Raw genomic sequence first — 15,635 nt, forward strand, 5'->3', positions numbered from 1 at the left:
TTCCTTTATCAGAAACCATTAAACTATATATAGTACTATTATAAGATGCTTTAATCAAAAACTAAAATGAGCGATGATCGTTACTTATTGTTTGAATAAAATCATTCAACAATGCTAGAAATTTAGATGCTTTGTGATACAGTGTGATGTTGAGTTACCAATGATATTTGGCCTTCCCTTTTTCTACAAATGAATATATGTAAGTTCATGCCATATTTTCTTTACATATAGAGATAAAACCAATAATTAACTATATAGAGATATATTTTGTGAATGATGTTTGCGTGAGTATTAGGTTGTTCTGCTGATTAAGAATAATGTACTTCATACCATATGATGTAAATGTGATGAAATGATTATTTACGACATTGAATTTCAACTAATATACCAATTTGAGACAATAAAAAAACAAGTTCTACGCAGAAAACCGAGAGAAGTACATAGTACGCTGAGTTGAGGTTGAATCAATCCATGCTATTTATTCTGTATAGTTTATAGGAGTTTTTTTTTTTTGAACATAAACTTACTTTCATTCATACTTAATCTTCTTCAATACAATAGATAGAGGGAATTAACCATCCTCTTTGACACCAAGCATAACATACAAAACATAAATAAACTAAGCAAGATAGGTCTTCAATCGAAGATGACAGCGGATTCGAGACGATGCTCAAATGCGTCGGGGGAGCCTTCACGACAAAGTCGTATAGCTGTGGAATAGTCACATAATATGACGTTGAGGTCCAGTCCTCATCTACGAGAAACACCAAGGTGGTCTCGATTGCATCTTCAGGTCCCGTAGAGACCGCTCCGCAAGATAACAAACCGATGAGGAAACTGAAACAAACACTCGGACGCAAGACCGAGGAAACACCTCTTTCCATAGAAAGAGGGTAAGGTAGTAACAATTTCTCTTCAAAAGAAGAGGATGGCCGAACAAGAACCGAGTCCGATGAACGCACCAGTAACTTCATCCCAAAGGATAGATATGATCGTGTGATACAAAGAGGAGAGATCCTTATGAACCCACCTGAAATCTCTGATGAAAAATTCCAATAGCTCCAGACCATACAAATCTGACTCGTATCTTCAATTTTGGAGTTGGGCTTTAGGAAGCTTCTGCTTGGACTGGCAGGTTTGGTAGATCTAATGGGCCAAGCCCATTCATAATTGAAAAGCAGCCCACTACACCAAAGATGCACGAAGCTTGGCTGTTCGACGGTGCCGTAGGAGAGGTCACCGGAGATACGTCGGAGAAAAACAGTGAAGCCGTTGAGGAAGATCCACGCAAAAGGAGAGGACACCACCTTAGGAGACGCGTAGAGTGAAGAATCGCCGCAGAAATTAAGTTCTAGTCTCGTGGAGCTTTGAGATCTGGTTCCTGAGGGTTGATGAGGAGCAAAACATACTGTGAAAATAGGCTCAGTCCTTACCAGAGACGGAAGGGGAGAGCTCGTCATGTAAAACCAATGCTCCAAAGGCGGATGAGAGAACGGGGCAAAGTCGACCTCGAGATTCGTCAGACAGCTATCAGGGGGAGGTTCGTCGGGAACTGTTCCTAAAAACCGAAACACAGCAGTGGCGAGAGAATCCTCTCGACTCGTCGCTGGAGAAGAAGCCATCTGGGGAGAAAGGACCACCGGTAGATCTGAGACGAAGAGTCCTCGGCTTCGTCGTTGAGTCTGTTGGGGTCTCTCTCCTTCGATAGCCCGAAGGATACCACACAGTAACAAAAGATGAGGAAAGCGAGATACAGCCATAAGAGTGAGAGAGATAAACGTCGGAGATAGAGCCCCGCGCCGGCGAGAAACCGCTTCGCCGGCGCCGGAGAAAATAGATCTGGGTTGTGTCTCAAAGATCGTGTCTGGGAGAAAGTTGAAAATAGTTTATAGGAGTTATATATTAAAACATTAAAATCGCTCGTGGATTCTAAGCCACTTGTGTCGTGACAGTTCATGATTCTAAGCTACTTGTGTCTAGCATTTTTCCTGCCTGATTTTGACAATGATTCATTATAATTACCAATCTGTGGTAACCAGCAGAAGTAGAATAAACCACTTTGCCCAACAAATACTAATCAGTTTTATGGCAATTTTTATGAAGATATAAGTAATATCTGAGAGAGCCATGTAATCACCACAGGTCTTTTCTACTCGCAAGTCTTTGATGTCAACATATTAAAAGTATGAAGAAATCCAACGAAACTCCTCTTACAAACAAACTTAGCAACTTACAATCTCAAATATCTTTTTAACACATACGAAAACAAGTGTTTGTAACTCCAGATTGGTGATCCTAAACGCATCTTTGAAAACATCTCAAACTTGCTGCAACCTTCTCTGACAGCGTCTTAGTAGCGGTCATGACGTCTGTAACATGAGTTAAACAAAACAAGTTTAGACGCATCCCAAAGAATTACAGAAAATAATGTATCTGTTTTGTGAATCGAAGTTACCTGCGGCGATCATGATCCCTCGTTCTTTCCCTAGACCGGGACCTCGAGCTGCGCCGGCTTCTTGAGTCATAGCCACGTGACTGATTATAGTTTCTGTCATGTTCACGGTGGTCATGGTGCCTGTCGCGATCTCTACTCCTACGGTCTATATCTCTTCCACGGTCACGGCTACCTCCTCTGTCTCTGTCTCTACTTGATTCTCGCTCTCTGCTCCTCTCCTTTGATCTGTGATTAGTAAGTTTTCAGTAAACATGTTGGGCATTTATTGAAGTAAATTGAAAAGCTTAAGAAAGTTTAACCTCCTCTCTTCGACCCGTTCCTTGTGAACTTTGTTCTTTTCCTCCTGAAGAAGACAAAGAGGATATAACTAAACAGTCTACATTGAGAAACCCACAGCCACAGTAGAGAAATTGTATTGTATTTTACCTGAAGCTCTGCTAGTTTATCACGTATCAGCATGTAACCCAAATGAAGCTTCCCTCCAAAATGATCAGCTAACCGACGATCACTAAAGGCAGTACAAAAGATTTTTGACATTGCCAAATGCAAATCACAGATTGATGACCAAAGATATATAGTTTAAAGCTCTATTATTATTCTCTAACAGGCACAATAAATCAAGAAAGAACGCACATTATTCATTAGCTGCAAAAGTAATCCTCGTAAAACTGGGCCCAAATAGCCTGCTGGTGAAAAGGAGGTACAACAGTCGGTGTCAAATAATGAGCCACTTCCAACCCACAAGATCTATTTCTAACTTTTTCTTTAAATGCCAAGGAACCATTAACCATAAATTTTTTAAGTAACCAAACTTAACCTGTCATAGACGCTCAAGAATGCTCCGCATATGTCACATAAACGCAGTTTCTGGTCCGTCTGAGACAACAAAAAGTAACAGAGAGTGAGGCTATCACAGGTTTTGAGAGCAAGCTTTCACAAAAAAAAATCCCTTAAGCAGTCTAACCAGTCATTCGGCTAAAGAACTTTATGAAATTAATACCTACAAATAATGAATCTAGATGATTTATCATGTCGAAGATAAGGAGATAAAAATTGGCGATTTCAACTTACAATGCGCACATCTGCAGCAGTGTATTTGGTTGAATCCACCACAGGTTCTTGTCTAGGAGCAAGCTGAAAATTTGCAAGAAAAAAAAAGATGCAGTTGAAATGGGGGAACCAGAAAGCATGTCGAACTATTCAAGCAATTTACTCAACAGAAGACAAAAGAGAGATCCATGTCTCACTAAACTTCATAAAAATCTCCACACCCTATGAGGTGTGACGTAACACGAAGATAAGTGCCAAACAGAAAACTAACTACGGAAACACACACAAACCTTCTTAAGAGCCTCAGCCTCCTCAAGTGCTTTCTGCGCCTCATCAACCATTCCTTGTTCGCCTGAAATAACATTTATATTATATCTCTACATTGGCTGTTTCCAACATTGAAAAGTTCAGACGTTTTTTATTTAGGTATATAACCACGTACTGGCTTCCAAAATTGCATGTAGAAAATGTTAAGCTCAGTTTTGTACATTCATATATCATAGCAATTAGTTAACGGGGCAAGTAAAATTTTCGATCAGTAACAGAAACTCACATGTTGGCAAAGAAAGTTAGAATGTAAAAATCATAAGAAGATAAAAGAAAAAGCGGAGAGGCGGCAGTATTGAACCACTGCAGTGATCACTTAAAGAACTATAGATCCAAAATCACCACATATTGCCAAAGAGATGCAAGTTAGACGTTAGCCCCTTACCGAACTCTTCAGCTTTCTTTAATTTCTCATTGATCATCTCTTGCGTACGAGGATCCGGCGGAGGCAATGCCGCAGCTGGTGGCTGACCAGGGATGGGCTGTGGCAAGGCTGCCCTATCTTTGTTAAAGGCCTCCAACAGCAGCACAGCCTGTAGGGAAAGAAGACGAATACCTAGACTGTTAATACATGATTAGACGCGACAAGTAGCAAAGCACGTCATCACAGACCTGTAAGTCAGCTCTCTTAGTTCTCATCTCTTCAACTAACTCAAGAGCCCTAATCTTCATATCCGTCTTTCCTTCGAGATCTGCCATATGACATAACCATTTCTAAAGATTAAAACAGCATCCAAGTTTCATACAACCAAAACAATATCAGCAGAAGAAAATGATACTCAAATTTAGAACAATTTTAAAGTGAAGAAGCAACACCACAGGCTCAGATTTATTACCAGAAGATGAAAACCTAAACATATCATACCACTTGAGTAACTAAGATCTTAAAATCCGAAGTGGCAAATTTAGTTCTTAAACTGAGTAAATACGTATCATGTAGCCTGATAAAAACAAATTAACTACATTGTTCATAGAAGCAAGCATTTATCCGAGACATTTCCAAGCTGATAGGCTACTCTAGTTATAGTAGATAAGTTTACAGAAACACTAATGCAACTATAATGCCTATAAAGGGCAAACACAAAAGGTTCAATTAGCATGAGCTGCAGTGAACTTCTAGTCATGAGAAACCTAAGCAGTACCTGACCAAGCATTTATAACTATCTGTAGAATTACAAGAGCATCACACCACCGAACATCGATTTGCAGAAAAGAAGCCAAAAGTGAGCTAAAACTTAAGTAGCTTAAGAAGACATAATTATATTACCATGAAGGTCTGCTTCCTTCATCTTCTCTTTGATTTGCGTTGACAGTTCGAGAATTTCGGGTGACTGCAGTAAAACAACGAAATGATCAAGGAAAGACTGAGTTAAAAAGAAAAAAAAGAGAACTCAAAAAGATCTCAACGAACTAAAAACTTAGAACATCACCTGAGTAACTTCGGTAACTGAAATCGCAATGGCAGCTTTTGCATCCTCTTCCTGAAGACGCTTAAGAGCTCTACCAATCTTCCTATCACACTCAACAATAAGCCTGTCTATCGCGTCTTCCAATTCCCTATCGTAGTTGTCAACACCTTTTGCCTTTGCCTCTTTATATCTAAGGCAGGAGTTAAGGCAAAAAAAAATGAAAGAAATAAAAGTCACAATGAAGAACTCGTCTACATCTAAAGCCAAAAGGATACTCTTTCCTGAGCTGCAAAGAGTGCACCTTTGGGCAAGGACCCATATCCATTTTCTGTTAATTAGCAAATTCACAGATAAGAACAAGATTAACATCAGTGAGTCAACACATATTAACTTACAAATATTGAACCTTGAAGTATTCAAATATGCATAAAAGAGCTATACAATGACTTAAGTCATGTTCGTTTGGTTGCCTCAGTGATGCAATTTTAATCACAGACGCAGATTTTTTCGGCGATATCGCCGCGAGGACGCAGCGTTTAGACGCAGACGCAGTACCGGCGTCAATGAAACTAACAAGAGTTTATTAAACAAATTGATGCCGACGCAGCCGTAGGTAGCGGCGTCAACCAAACTAACAGCACTTTAAGCTGTAGCAAATTCAAGTGGGAAACGTACTAAACAGATACTTCTAGAGCTCAAGCAGCTAGCAAAATCAGATACTCATTGTACCACAAAGCTCGAAGATCTAATATAGACTCACCGTCAATTGGAAGAGCTCGTGAGGGCAGAGACCAGAGAGGTAGAGACGGCAAACATCGCGGTCGTAGTATTTGCGATTCACCTCCGTCACGTCGCCGTTTCGGTTGGCTCCCATGAGCACGTCGAGCTGCTTTCTCATGGCGTCCATCTTCGATATCGCTCTTTACTTGCTCTCTCTCTTTCCGATCGATCCTTCTCTGCGGACACAGAGATTGGGTTTCGATTTGGTATACACGATTTTTTTTTTTTTTGGGAAATTAGGGTTCAGTCTTTCTCAATTATAGTCCCTTAGTAGTTAAATAATTATAAATTTTCCCCAGCTAAAATTTGGACTTTTTTGATAATTTCAAAAGTATCGGGTTTTTTTTGCGAAACAAATAAGTGGATGTCACCTCTTTCCGAATTTGATTGTTACGTAGACCCGAAGCCGCGTTTGGATCCGAATTTACATCGCCGTGTTTTTGGGCTCTGAGTGTATGGTGCGGTGCCTACTTGGGTGGGCTTTGAGATTTTTAATATGGGCTTTTAACGTGAATTGTGAGCTTTATTTATTAGTTGTCTCAAGTCAGGATTCCTCTGAAGATCAATTTGTGTTGCATCATCACAAGAATAGCCAAATTAAGAAGTGAATCCCTACTGTTATTTTCTCATCATAAAGGGGGAAAAAACACTCCAATCATGGGACCTTGTGTATGCGCACGCCAGTTTTAACCATTCGGTTGATTTATAAATTTCTGAACGAATGATCTTTTTTTTCTTTTCCAAGAAATAAAAAATTAGAAAATGAAAAGAAAAAAGTTAAAATGAGATGTCAGACATGCAAAGAATAGGTCTGATGTGGAAGGGAAATACAAGAACTCGCCCGCTTTAACCGGGGGAACCAAAATAAAGAAGCTTTTTCTTATTATTATTTATTACTATAAGAAAAGATGAAAATTTGTGGAATAATAGAGTTATGAATACAAAATATTATGACAATGACATTGGCTGGTGCAAATATTGCAATGTGACAATGTTATGGGTTTTCGTACGCTCAGGCAGACTCTTGCAGACCCTCATCATTTCCACATTCGTCTTTACATTCCCAAAAAGAAAAACATGGTATAGTATATCTTTAGTAAAAATATATATATACTCCTAGTATATATCTTTAGTAAGAAGAAACATGATAGCTTGAGAAGAGTTCGCACTAATTGGATTTTTGACATCTGATTTGATTGTTCATAAGTGGGATCAATAAATAGAATGGTTTCGCAATTCCAGTTCATGCCTTTAGTTTGTCAATCTCATGAGACCAATGATTTTGATTCATTATTTTTGTAAATTTACAGTTAACGCAACTCTTCCACATTTAACATATTTGCTTTTGTCATTGTGCCTTTTCATGGTACTACTAATTTAGTCTATATGTAATAATTCAGATAATGTATATCAGGTTTTTTAGTGTCATAAGTTTACTAGTATAACATTTTCGTTGTAGTCTAATTTAAACATTATACCATTGTCGTTGTAGGACCTAAGTATGAAAAGCACTACAAACTCAGAATATATAGGATTTCTAAAACCTATGTTTGAAAGAATTACCTCTTTTGATTAACTAAACATAAGTAGCTTATACGACGGATTAATTTATCTAGGGATCCATCTAGATTATATGCATTTGGTTGACAAACAAACAATTTCCTTCTTACAGCAGAAAAAAACTAGTAGTAAATCAATACTATTAAAAGGGAAGGATTTTGAAAAAATCTACCTATAAAAATTGTTTGGATCTATTACTTTTAAATATTTTTGGACTTATCCTGTATATTATAACAATAATTGACAACCGTTTTTACCCTATAGACCTCTGATTATTACTCTAACCATGCGAACTATATATATTATTATTTATACATAACCACTAAAACCGATTGCTAAACCAACCTACCCAAACAAAATACATTATATGAACCAAAACCAAAACACAACCTATTATAACTGTTACGTTAACGAAATATTAATTTTCCTCACATACTACCATCGACTACAAAACACGTTACATGTAAGACACTACACTACATAGAACTTTATACAAGATTTGGGTGTAAGATTATATGATTCAAATACTAAATTTCATTAGTGAAATAATCTTCAAGATTATATGATTTAACACTAAATTTCATAATTATGAAAAGCAAAACAAAACAAAACCCGTGCTCTCAAGCGCGGGTCAAAATCTAGTGGTTACTTAAATAGCCAACTAGATTTTATCATAATATCCAATGACATTTAACATATACTGGAGTATAACAAAATACTTCTCGAATAAGAACATGTTACTAATGTGTTGTGTATGTAATGTCTCTGTATAAAAGTGAAATTGTGCATGCAATGAATGGGCAAAGTAAAAGTATTGGGTTGGGGAATGGCAGAGCAGAACACTTGCACTTATACTGACAAATATCTCAAACTCATCCATCTAACTTTTAATAATATTTTCCTCTTCTGCTATATTTTTTTCTTTTGTTTTTTACCACTTTTTATCTTATTTTCTACTTGCTTCAAGCTCTTCTTTGGTCACACGCTCTTGTCAGTTGTATATATCTTCATCTACAGGTGTTTCCTTTACTTTCAGATGGAATCTACAGGTGCGTCTCACTTAGAGGAAAAAAAAATTTGTTTTCGTATTTACGGAAAGCACAACAAAATAATTGTTTGTTTTGTTAAGTAATAATCGTTTTACACAGAACTTTAACACCATCCAATATTTCGTTTTCACTCCTGATTAGCATTGCTAATACATGCAGTGAAATTTTATCCAGAAAAACACATGCAGTGAGGTTAGAACTATTTTTTTTTAATAATTTAAACCGTATATCGTAAGTGTATGAAACTTTTAATTCGTAGATCCACTAACTGGGTTGAGATTTGGGTGCCAAAGGCTTAGGGGTTTAGGGTATCTCCAATACAACTCCATTTTTTACTATAAAATGGAATAAAGTGAATGTAGAATAAAACATGCTCCAACTCAATTTCATATCTCACTCCATAATAAAATTTATTTCAGTAGCAATCTATTTTTTGTTTGTTCATTACTCCATTATAAAAAGATAAATGAAATATGATTAGAGGATTTTCACTCTATATCTATTTTTACTTTATTTTTAAAGAAAAAAAATGAAATTTTACATCGAAGATGTTCTTATAAGGAGTGTAACATATACAAGATACAAGAACAAATTGTAACAAAATAATAGTATGGGTTTGTACGTACAAGGCAATTCTCAAACGTGGGTTGGTGGTGTGTTAGATATTGCAGGCATAATAATGGAAGAGATGAAATTAAACTATAAAATATAGAAAGAGAATCCATTGAATCGTATCTTACCAAAGAAAGTCCAAAAAGTTAAACTGTATAAACATTTGAAAGATTGTAAACCCATGCACATGCTCACTATCGTTTCATTGATCCATGTGTATCCTATATTTTCCTCCCTAATTACTCTACATACTTACCTATAATCTTTCTTAATTCGATATTATCCGATAAGCTCAACAACTTTACTACTATCGCTTAGGATGTACATCTCTACCACCATCCCCTACTAGTCATCCACATCTTATGTAATTACGCGTGTTTAACTTTTAAGTATTATTTTTTACTCTTTTTGTGTTTTACAATGTTATAGTTGGGGGGGGGGGGGGGGGGGGGGGGGGGGGGGGGGGGGGGGGGGGGGGCGGAATCAGATTTTTGTTTTGAAACTCTTGGGAGGTTTTAATTGGTTGAACCACAGCCACTGGACATTATTTGGTGTTGTTAAACATTTAAGTTTATATATGTTTCTTTTAAGCATCGAACTTATCTCTTCTTAATTAGTTCTTAGTCCTGTAGTTATAGTTGGGGGGGGGGGGGGGGGGGGGGGGGGGGGGGGGGGGGGGGCGGAATCAGATTTTTGTTTTGAAACTCTTGGGAGGTTTTAATTGGTTGAACCACAGCCACTGGACATTATTTGGTGTTGTTAAACATTTAAGTTTATATATGTTTCTTTTAAGCATCGAACTTATCTCTTCTTAATTAGTTCTTAGTCCTGTAGTTCAAATACCAGCTGCACTAAAACCATGAATCTTTGGATTTGTTGTAAAATATTTGAAGTGACTAGTTCACGTTTGGAAGAACACGCCAAACGCTGTCGCTCGCTCGGTCATAGGTTCACACATAAAGCCTTTATAAAAATAAAAATAAAGTTTCACACATACATACATGGCTCTAGCAGTCGTAGACACAGCATTATTGGTCTTAGTTCAACAGCGAGTGATTTTGGGTTTTATTATTAGTCCTCGTGCATGTTACTCTCACTTTAACACTAACAACCTTACTTGTACATGAAGAGAGTTTTTGACTGATTAATTATAATGTATTAAACCAAACTAGAATTAAGAGATTAGGCATCGAATTACATTACCACCACCACCATTCAAACCGACCAATACATCTCCACATTTTTCAAGTAAAATAACTTTTTTGTTCCTTCTTAATTTAAATAAATATTCGTTTATATAAATGCGCATAATATGACGCCTCGGAAGAAATGAAGCATTATATCTTTGACTTCTCTTCTTCTAGTTCATCTCTCTTCTTTAAGTCCAAAACCTTTTTCTCCTCCTCTTCATGCATGAACCCTAACTAAGTTCTTCTTCTTTTACCTTTTACCAAGAACTCGTTAGATCATTTTCTGAACTCGATGAATAATAACTGGTTAGGCTTTTCTCCCTCTCCTTATGAACAAAATCACCATCGTAAGGACGTCTGCTCTTCCACCACCACAACCGCCGTAGATGTCGCCGGAGAGTACTGTTACGATCCGACCGCTGCCTCCGATGAGTCTTCAGCCATCCAAACATCGTTTCCTTCTCCCTTTGGTGTCGTCCTCGATGCTTTCACCAGAGACAACAATAGTCACTCCCGAGGTTATTGTTTTAGAACTACTTGTTTTTTTGTATTTGTTTATTTGTATAGTTTCCTCTTATTCCAATGCGTAGAACAAAGACCAATATACACGCACGCATACTAGCCCTATTATTTTCTTGGGCTTATTTATCGATTTCATTTATTTTGAGAATATCAATGTGTGGGGTTTGATGTTTGTTCGCATATAGTGATACTAAAACATATGCCAGTTATACATAGATTTTTTTTTTTAAATTATACATAGATATGAAATGAAATTTGACATTTCCTCCTTTATTCAATATAATATGATCACATACATACGTACCTTTTGATTTGTATATTTTTTCTTACAGTTGAAGGAGAGAATAAGCAAATACCCATTTTGTGTATTATAAATCGGTGATGAAAATTAAATTTAACAAATTATGATAATATAGGCCATTAATCTTTGATTTTTTTCTTTATAGATTGGGACATCAATGGTAGTGCATGTAATAACATCCACAATGATGAGCAAGATGGACCAAAGCTTGAGAATTTCCTTGGCCGCACCACCACGATTTACAACACCAACGAAAACGTTGGAGATATCGATGGAAGTGGGTGTTATGGAGGAGGAGACGGTGGTGGTGGCTCACTAGGACTTTCGATGATAAAGACATGGCTGAGAAATCAACCCGTGGATAATGTTGCTAATCAAGAAAATGGCAATGGTGCAAAAGGCCTGTCCCTCTCAATGAACTCATCTACTTCTTGTGATAACAACAACTACAGCAGTAACAACCTTGTTGCCCAAGGGAAGACTATTGATGATAGCGTTGAAGCTACACCGAAGAAAACTATTGAGAGTTTTGGACAGAGGACGTCTATATACCGCGGTGTTACAAGGTGCCCTTCATTTATTTAATTATAATGTGTAAAATGTCGCTTGAATTGTTATCTTCTTGGTAAAGTCTGGGACATTGATCTAATGGCTCTGTTGGGAGAGTGCTACGGAATGTTCTTTGATATATATCAAAGAGAGATTGTTATTATGGCATATGGGCTTCTATAGAATAATACATATATATACATGGTATGCTGTTGATGACATGTATGTTCGTATTAACTGATCAGGCATCGGTGGACAGGAAGATATGAGGCACATTTATGGGATAATAGTTGTAAACGAGAAGGCCAAACGCGCAAAGGAAGACAAGGTATATATATATTCAGGATAATTTGATCATAATTTCATACACCATTTGCTTTCAAACTAATCTAGGTTTTTATTTTTTTCATGTGTTTATCAAAATTTGCACCTGGTGGTTGTCTTCTCAGTTTATTTGGGTAAGTAATTTATTATAAATTGGATGAAGCTATGATCGATAAATCTATATTATATAATCAAAATAGAGATACGATCTAATTCAGTTGTTATTTGATCATGCAGGAGGTTATGACAAAGAAGAAAAAGCAGCTAGGGCTTATGATTTAGCCGCACTCAAGTATTGGGGAACCACCACTACTACTAACTTCCCCGTAAGTTAATCAATGTAGTTCAAGACTTCATAACTTCTAACCAATTTTTTTCTTTTTTTTTATAAGATGATATTATCTTATTATTAATTGCCATGTGTATATCGTTACATTTATATTACAATAAAAGTAGGTTTGGTTTGCTATAATATGTAGATGAGCGAATATGAGAAAGAGATAGAAGAGATGAAGCACATGACAAGGCAAGAGTATGTTGCCTCACTTCGCAGGTACATAATGGAACTGCTGATATTATTGCATATGACATCTATTATTATACATGTATATTAGTATTTTATATATAGAACCCATCACGCTCACGTATATATTTAAAAATATGTACGTATTCACGTCAGATAATCAGCATACACCTATATATAATAGAGATTAAAATATGCAGGAAAAGTAGTGGTTTCTCTCGTGGTGCATCGATTTATCGTGGAGTAACAAGGTATTCATACAGAGAGAACGAATCCTATTTTGTTACGTACATAAATATAAATATATAATTATAAAATATCACATTTTATATAATGAATATTTCTTTCTAATGGGTCCAAAAGACATCACCAACATGGAAGATGGCAAGCTAGGATAGGAAGAGTCGCCGGTAACAAAGACCTCTACTTGGGAACTTTTGGTACGTTTAGTACGTTTTAGTCTTCTCTTACTACACTTCACAATCAAATCTATAACAAAAGATAACAACTAAAAAACTACAACATATATCTAAGTAAGCTGTACATATATTATATATGTAGGCACACAAGAAGAAGCTGCAGAGGCATACGACATTGCGGCCATCAAATTCAGAGGATTAACCGCAGTGACTAACTTCGACATGAACAGATACAACGTTAAAGCAATCCTCGAAAGCCCTAGTCTTCCTATTGGTAGCGCCGCAAAACGTCTCAAGGAGGCTAACCGTCCGGTTCCAAGTATGATGATGATCAGTAATAACGTTTCAGAGAGTGAGAATAATGCTAGCGGTTGGCAAAACGCTGCGGTTCAGCATCATCAGGGAGTAGATTTGAGCTTATTGCAGCAACATCAAGAGAGGTACAATGGTTATTATTACAATGGAGGAAACTTGTCTTCGGAGAGTGCTAGGGCTTGTTTCAAACAAGAGGATGATCAACACCATTTCTTGAGCAACACGCAGAGCCTCATGACTAATATCGATCATCAAAGTTCTGTTTCAGATGATTCGGTTATTGTTTGTGGAAATGTTGTTGGTTATGGTGGTTATCAAGGATTTGCAGCCCCGGTTAACTGCGATGCCTACGCTGCTAGTGAGTTTGACTATAACGCAAGAAACCATTATTACTTTGCTCAGCAGCAGCAGACCCAGCATTCGCCAGGAGGAGATTTTCCCGCGGCAATGACGAATAATGTTGGCTCTAATATGTATTACCATGGGGAAGGTGGTGGAGAAGTTGCTCCAACATTTACAGTTTGGAACGACAATTAGAAATAATAGTTAAAGATCTTTAGTTATATGCGTTGTTGTGTGGTGTTGAACAGTTTGATACTTTGATTATGTTTTTTTTTCTCTTTTTCATTTTGTTGGTTAGTTTCTTAAGACTTATTTTTTGTTTCCATTAGTTGGATAAATTTTCGGACTTAAGGGTCACTTCTGTTCTGACTTCTGTCTAATACAGAAAAGTTTTCATAAATTTAGTACTAATCAGTGCCCTCATGATTTTTCTCCTTATCCTTTTATTGTTACAAGGAGATGAGCCATGAAAGGTAAAACTTAACCAAGCCTCATCTACGTCCTTTTTTTCTCTTATGCCAAAATCGTTTTTCCAGCAACATAAACAATCAACAAAACCGATTTCTATTGTTCTATGCAGAATAATATCCCACGAACTGTGAGAATAATTATTAATAAGGAAAGAATATAAACGCGTATTATCATGAATGCATCCTACAACACGTTCGATCATGACGCCCATCTTCTGATTTGCTAGAGCTTTTAGCATCATGTCATTTGTTGTAGGATTTGGAACCAGACTCTTGTAATCACCGCAGGACATGTTATTATGCCATGGGACTTTGCAGTTGATGCAAAAGGGTTTAGAACATTTGAAGCAACATCTCATATGTCCTTTAGTACATTAAAGCCGAGCACATCGGATTTGGGCAATAAACTCTGTCAAGTACAGGAATCGAGTCCTCTTGGATCTTTTGTTCCCACATCTTTTTTAGTTTAGGTGTCAAAAGACTGGCAAAACTTCTAAGAGTTGGCTTAGACCCGCACTGATAATGAGGACATCTCGGTACTCTTCCCTCGAGTAGCATCGCTTCTACATACTGTTTCATGCACTCTACACAGAATTGATGACCGCATAAAGCTACGGAAAGCATCTGATCAACTTCAAAATCATCGTCAAAACATATACGGCAAGTCTTCCTCTGATAAGATTTCTTCCTAACTCCTAAGGATCGTTCACGTCTTGTATATGACTCGAATTCAATATATAAAGGCCGGTTTAAAGAATAAGACAAAGTTCACATCCATGAAGAATTATAGTATTTGGAGTCCTATCAGGATAAGGATTGAATTTATTATTTTTATTATTTTCTAAAGATAATTGACATTGTTCTAAGATATATAGTAGAAACTCTATAAATTATTTTAGAATATAAATTTATTAATATAATAAACATAATAATTGGTGTTTTAATTTATTAATGAATACACAGAATTAGTTAACAGCAGCTAAAAATATTAATTGACGAATATGTTATATAAAAATATATTTTTATTGGTTTTATATCTACCGCAATATGAACTACCAATAAATTACAGACAATTAAAAACAGTTGATCTATTTATATTGCAAATCGAACAAACATTCATACAGACATATGCTTACGCAACTATTACATTTTGTGTTGTGAAGAATTCCATGTCTGTGCTATTAATTAAACTATTAAACAAACATGGAAACTTTGAGATGTATATCAATCAGTTGACATATATCAAAAAATTTCATATGATATAGTTTAAATATACATAACACTAACAGTTTGGTATTAAAGAATGTATTGTCAACGAAACCAATCTTATATCCTTATTAAATCTTTGTGAAAATATATAATTTACTGTTAACTGAATCAATCTTATATTCTTAATAAACTTCTGAGAAAAAAATGGATTTTTTCTTCAATTCGTTAT

General features: G+C 36.4%; 2 protein-coding genes across 2 annotated transcripts; one reads left to right on the forward strand and one right to left on the reverse strand.

Moving 5' to 3' along the window:
- Positions 1–2,123: 2,123 nt before the first annotated feature.
- Positions 2,124–6,271, reverse strand: LOC106387725 (putative RNA-binding protein Luc7-like 2). The gene is made up of 13 exons (XM_013827636.3): positions 6,002–6,271; positions 5,517–5,569; positions 5,263–5,431; positions 5,100–5,163; positions 4,445–4,524; positions 4,218–4,365; positions 3,796–3,857; positions 3,527–3,589; positions 3,273–3,331; positions 2,882–2,963; positions 2,755–2,798; positions 2,456–2,680; positions 2,124–2,369 (listed from the first exon to the last, which is right to left on the reverse strand). Exons 1-13 carry the CDS (start codon positions 6,146–6,148, stop codon positions 2,351–2,353), a joined length of 1,215 nt encoding a protein of 404 aa, XP_013683090.2. The 5' UTR covers positions 6,149–6,271; the 3' UTR covers positions 2,124–2,350.
- A 4,403-nt stretch (positions 6,272–10,674) lies between these two features.
- On the forward strand, positions 10,675–14,124 carry LOC106385624 (AP2-like ethylene-responsive transcription factor BBM2). Its single transcript, NM_001316209.1, is given in 9 exon segments — positions 10,675–10,950; positions 11,401–11,821; positions 12,050–12,132; positions 12,254–12,262; positions 12,366–12,454; positions 12,608–12,681; positions 12,852–12,902; positions 13,015–13,091; positions 13,213–14,124. Coding segments are annotated over 9 exon segments (1,740 nt in total). The 5' UTR covers positions 10,675–10,724; the 3' UTR covers positions 13,923–14,124.
- Positions 14,125–15,635: the final 1,511 nt, after the last annotated feature.

The sequence above is a fragment of the Brassica napus genome, chromosome A10 (genome assembly GCF_020379485.1).
Source record: "Brassica napus cultivar Da-Ae chromosome A10, Da-Ae, whole genome shotgun sequence".
In the NCBI taxonomy this organism is placed as follows: domain Eukaryota; kingdom Viridiplantae; phylum Streptophyta; class Magnoliopsida; order Brassicales; family Brassicaceae; genus Brassica; species Brassica napus.

Excerpts from the sequence above, each read along its gene's own strand:
- LOC106387725 (XM_013827636.3), bottom strand. The coding sequence starts at position 6,148 with ATGGACGCCATGAGAAAGCAGCTCGACGTGCTCATGGGAGCCAACCGA. Across the intron at positions 4,366-4,444 it reads CTAAGAGAGCTGACTTACAG|GCTGTGCTGCTGTTGGAGGC; the intron begins GTCTGTGATGAC and ends CTTTCCCTACAG. Across the intron at positions 2,799-2,881 it reads ATAAACTAGCAGAGCTTCAG|GAGGAAAAGAACAAAGTTCA; the intron begins GTAAAATACAAT and ends TGTCTTCTTCAG.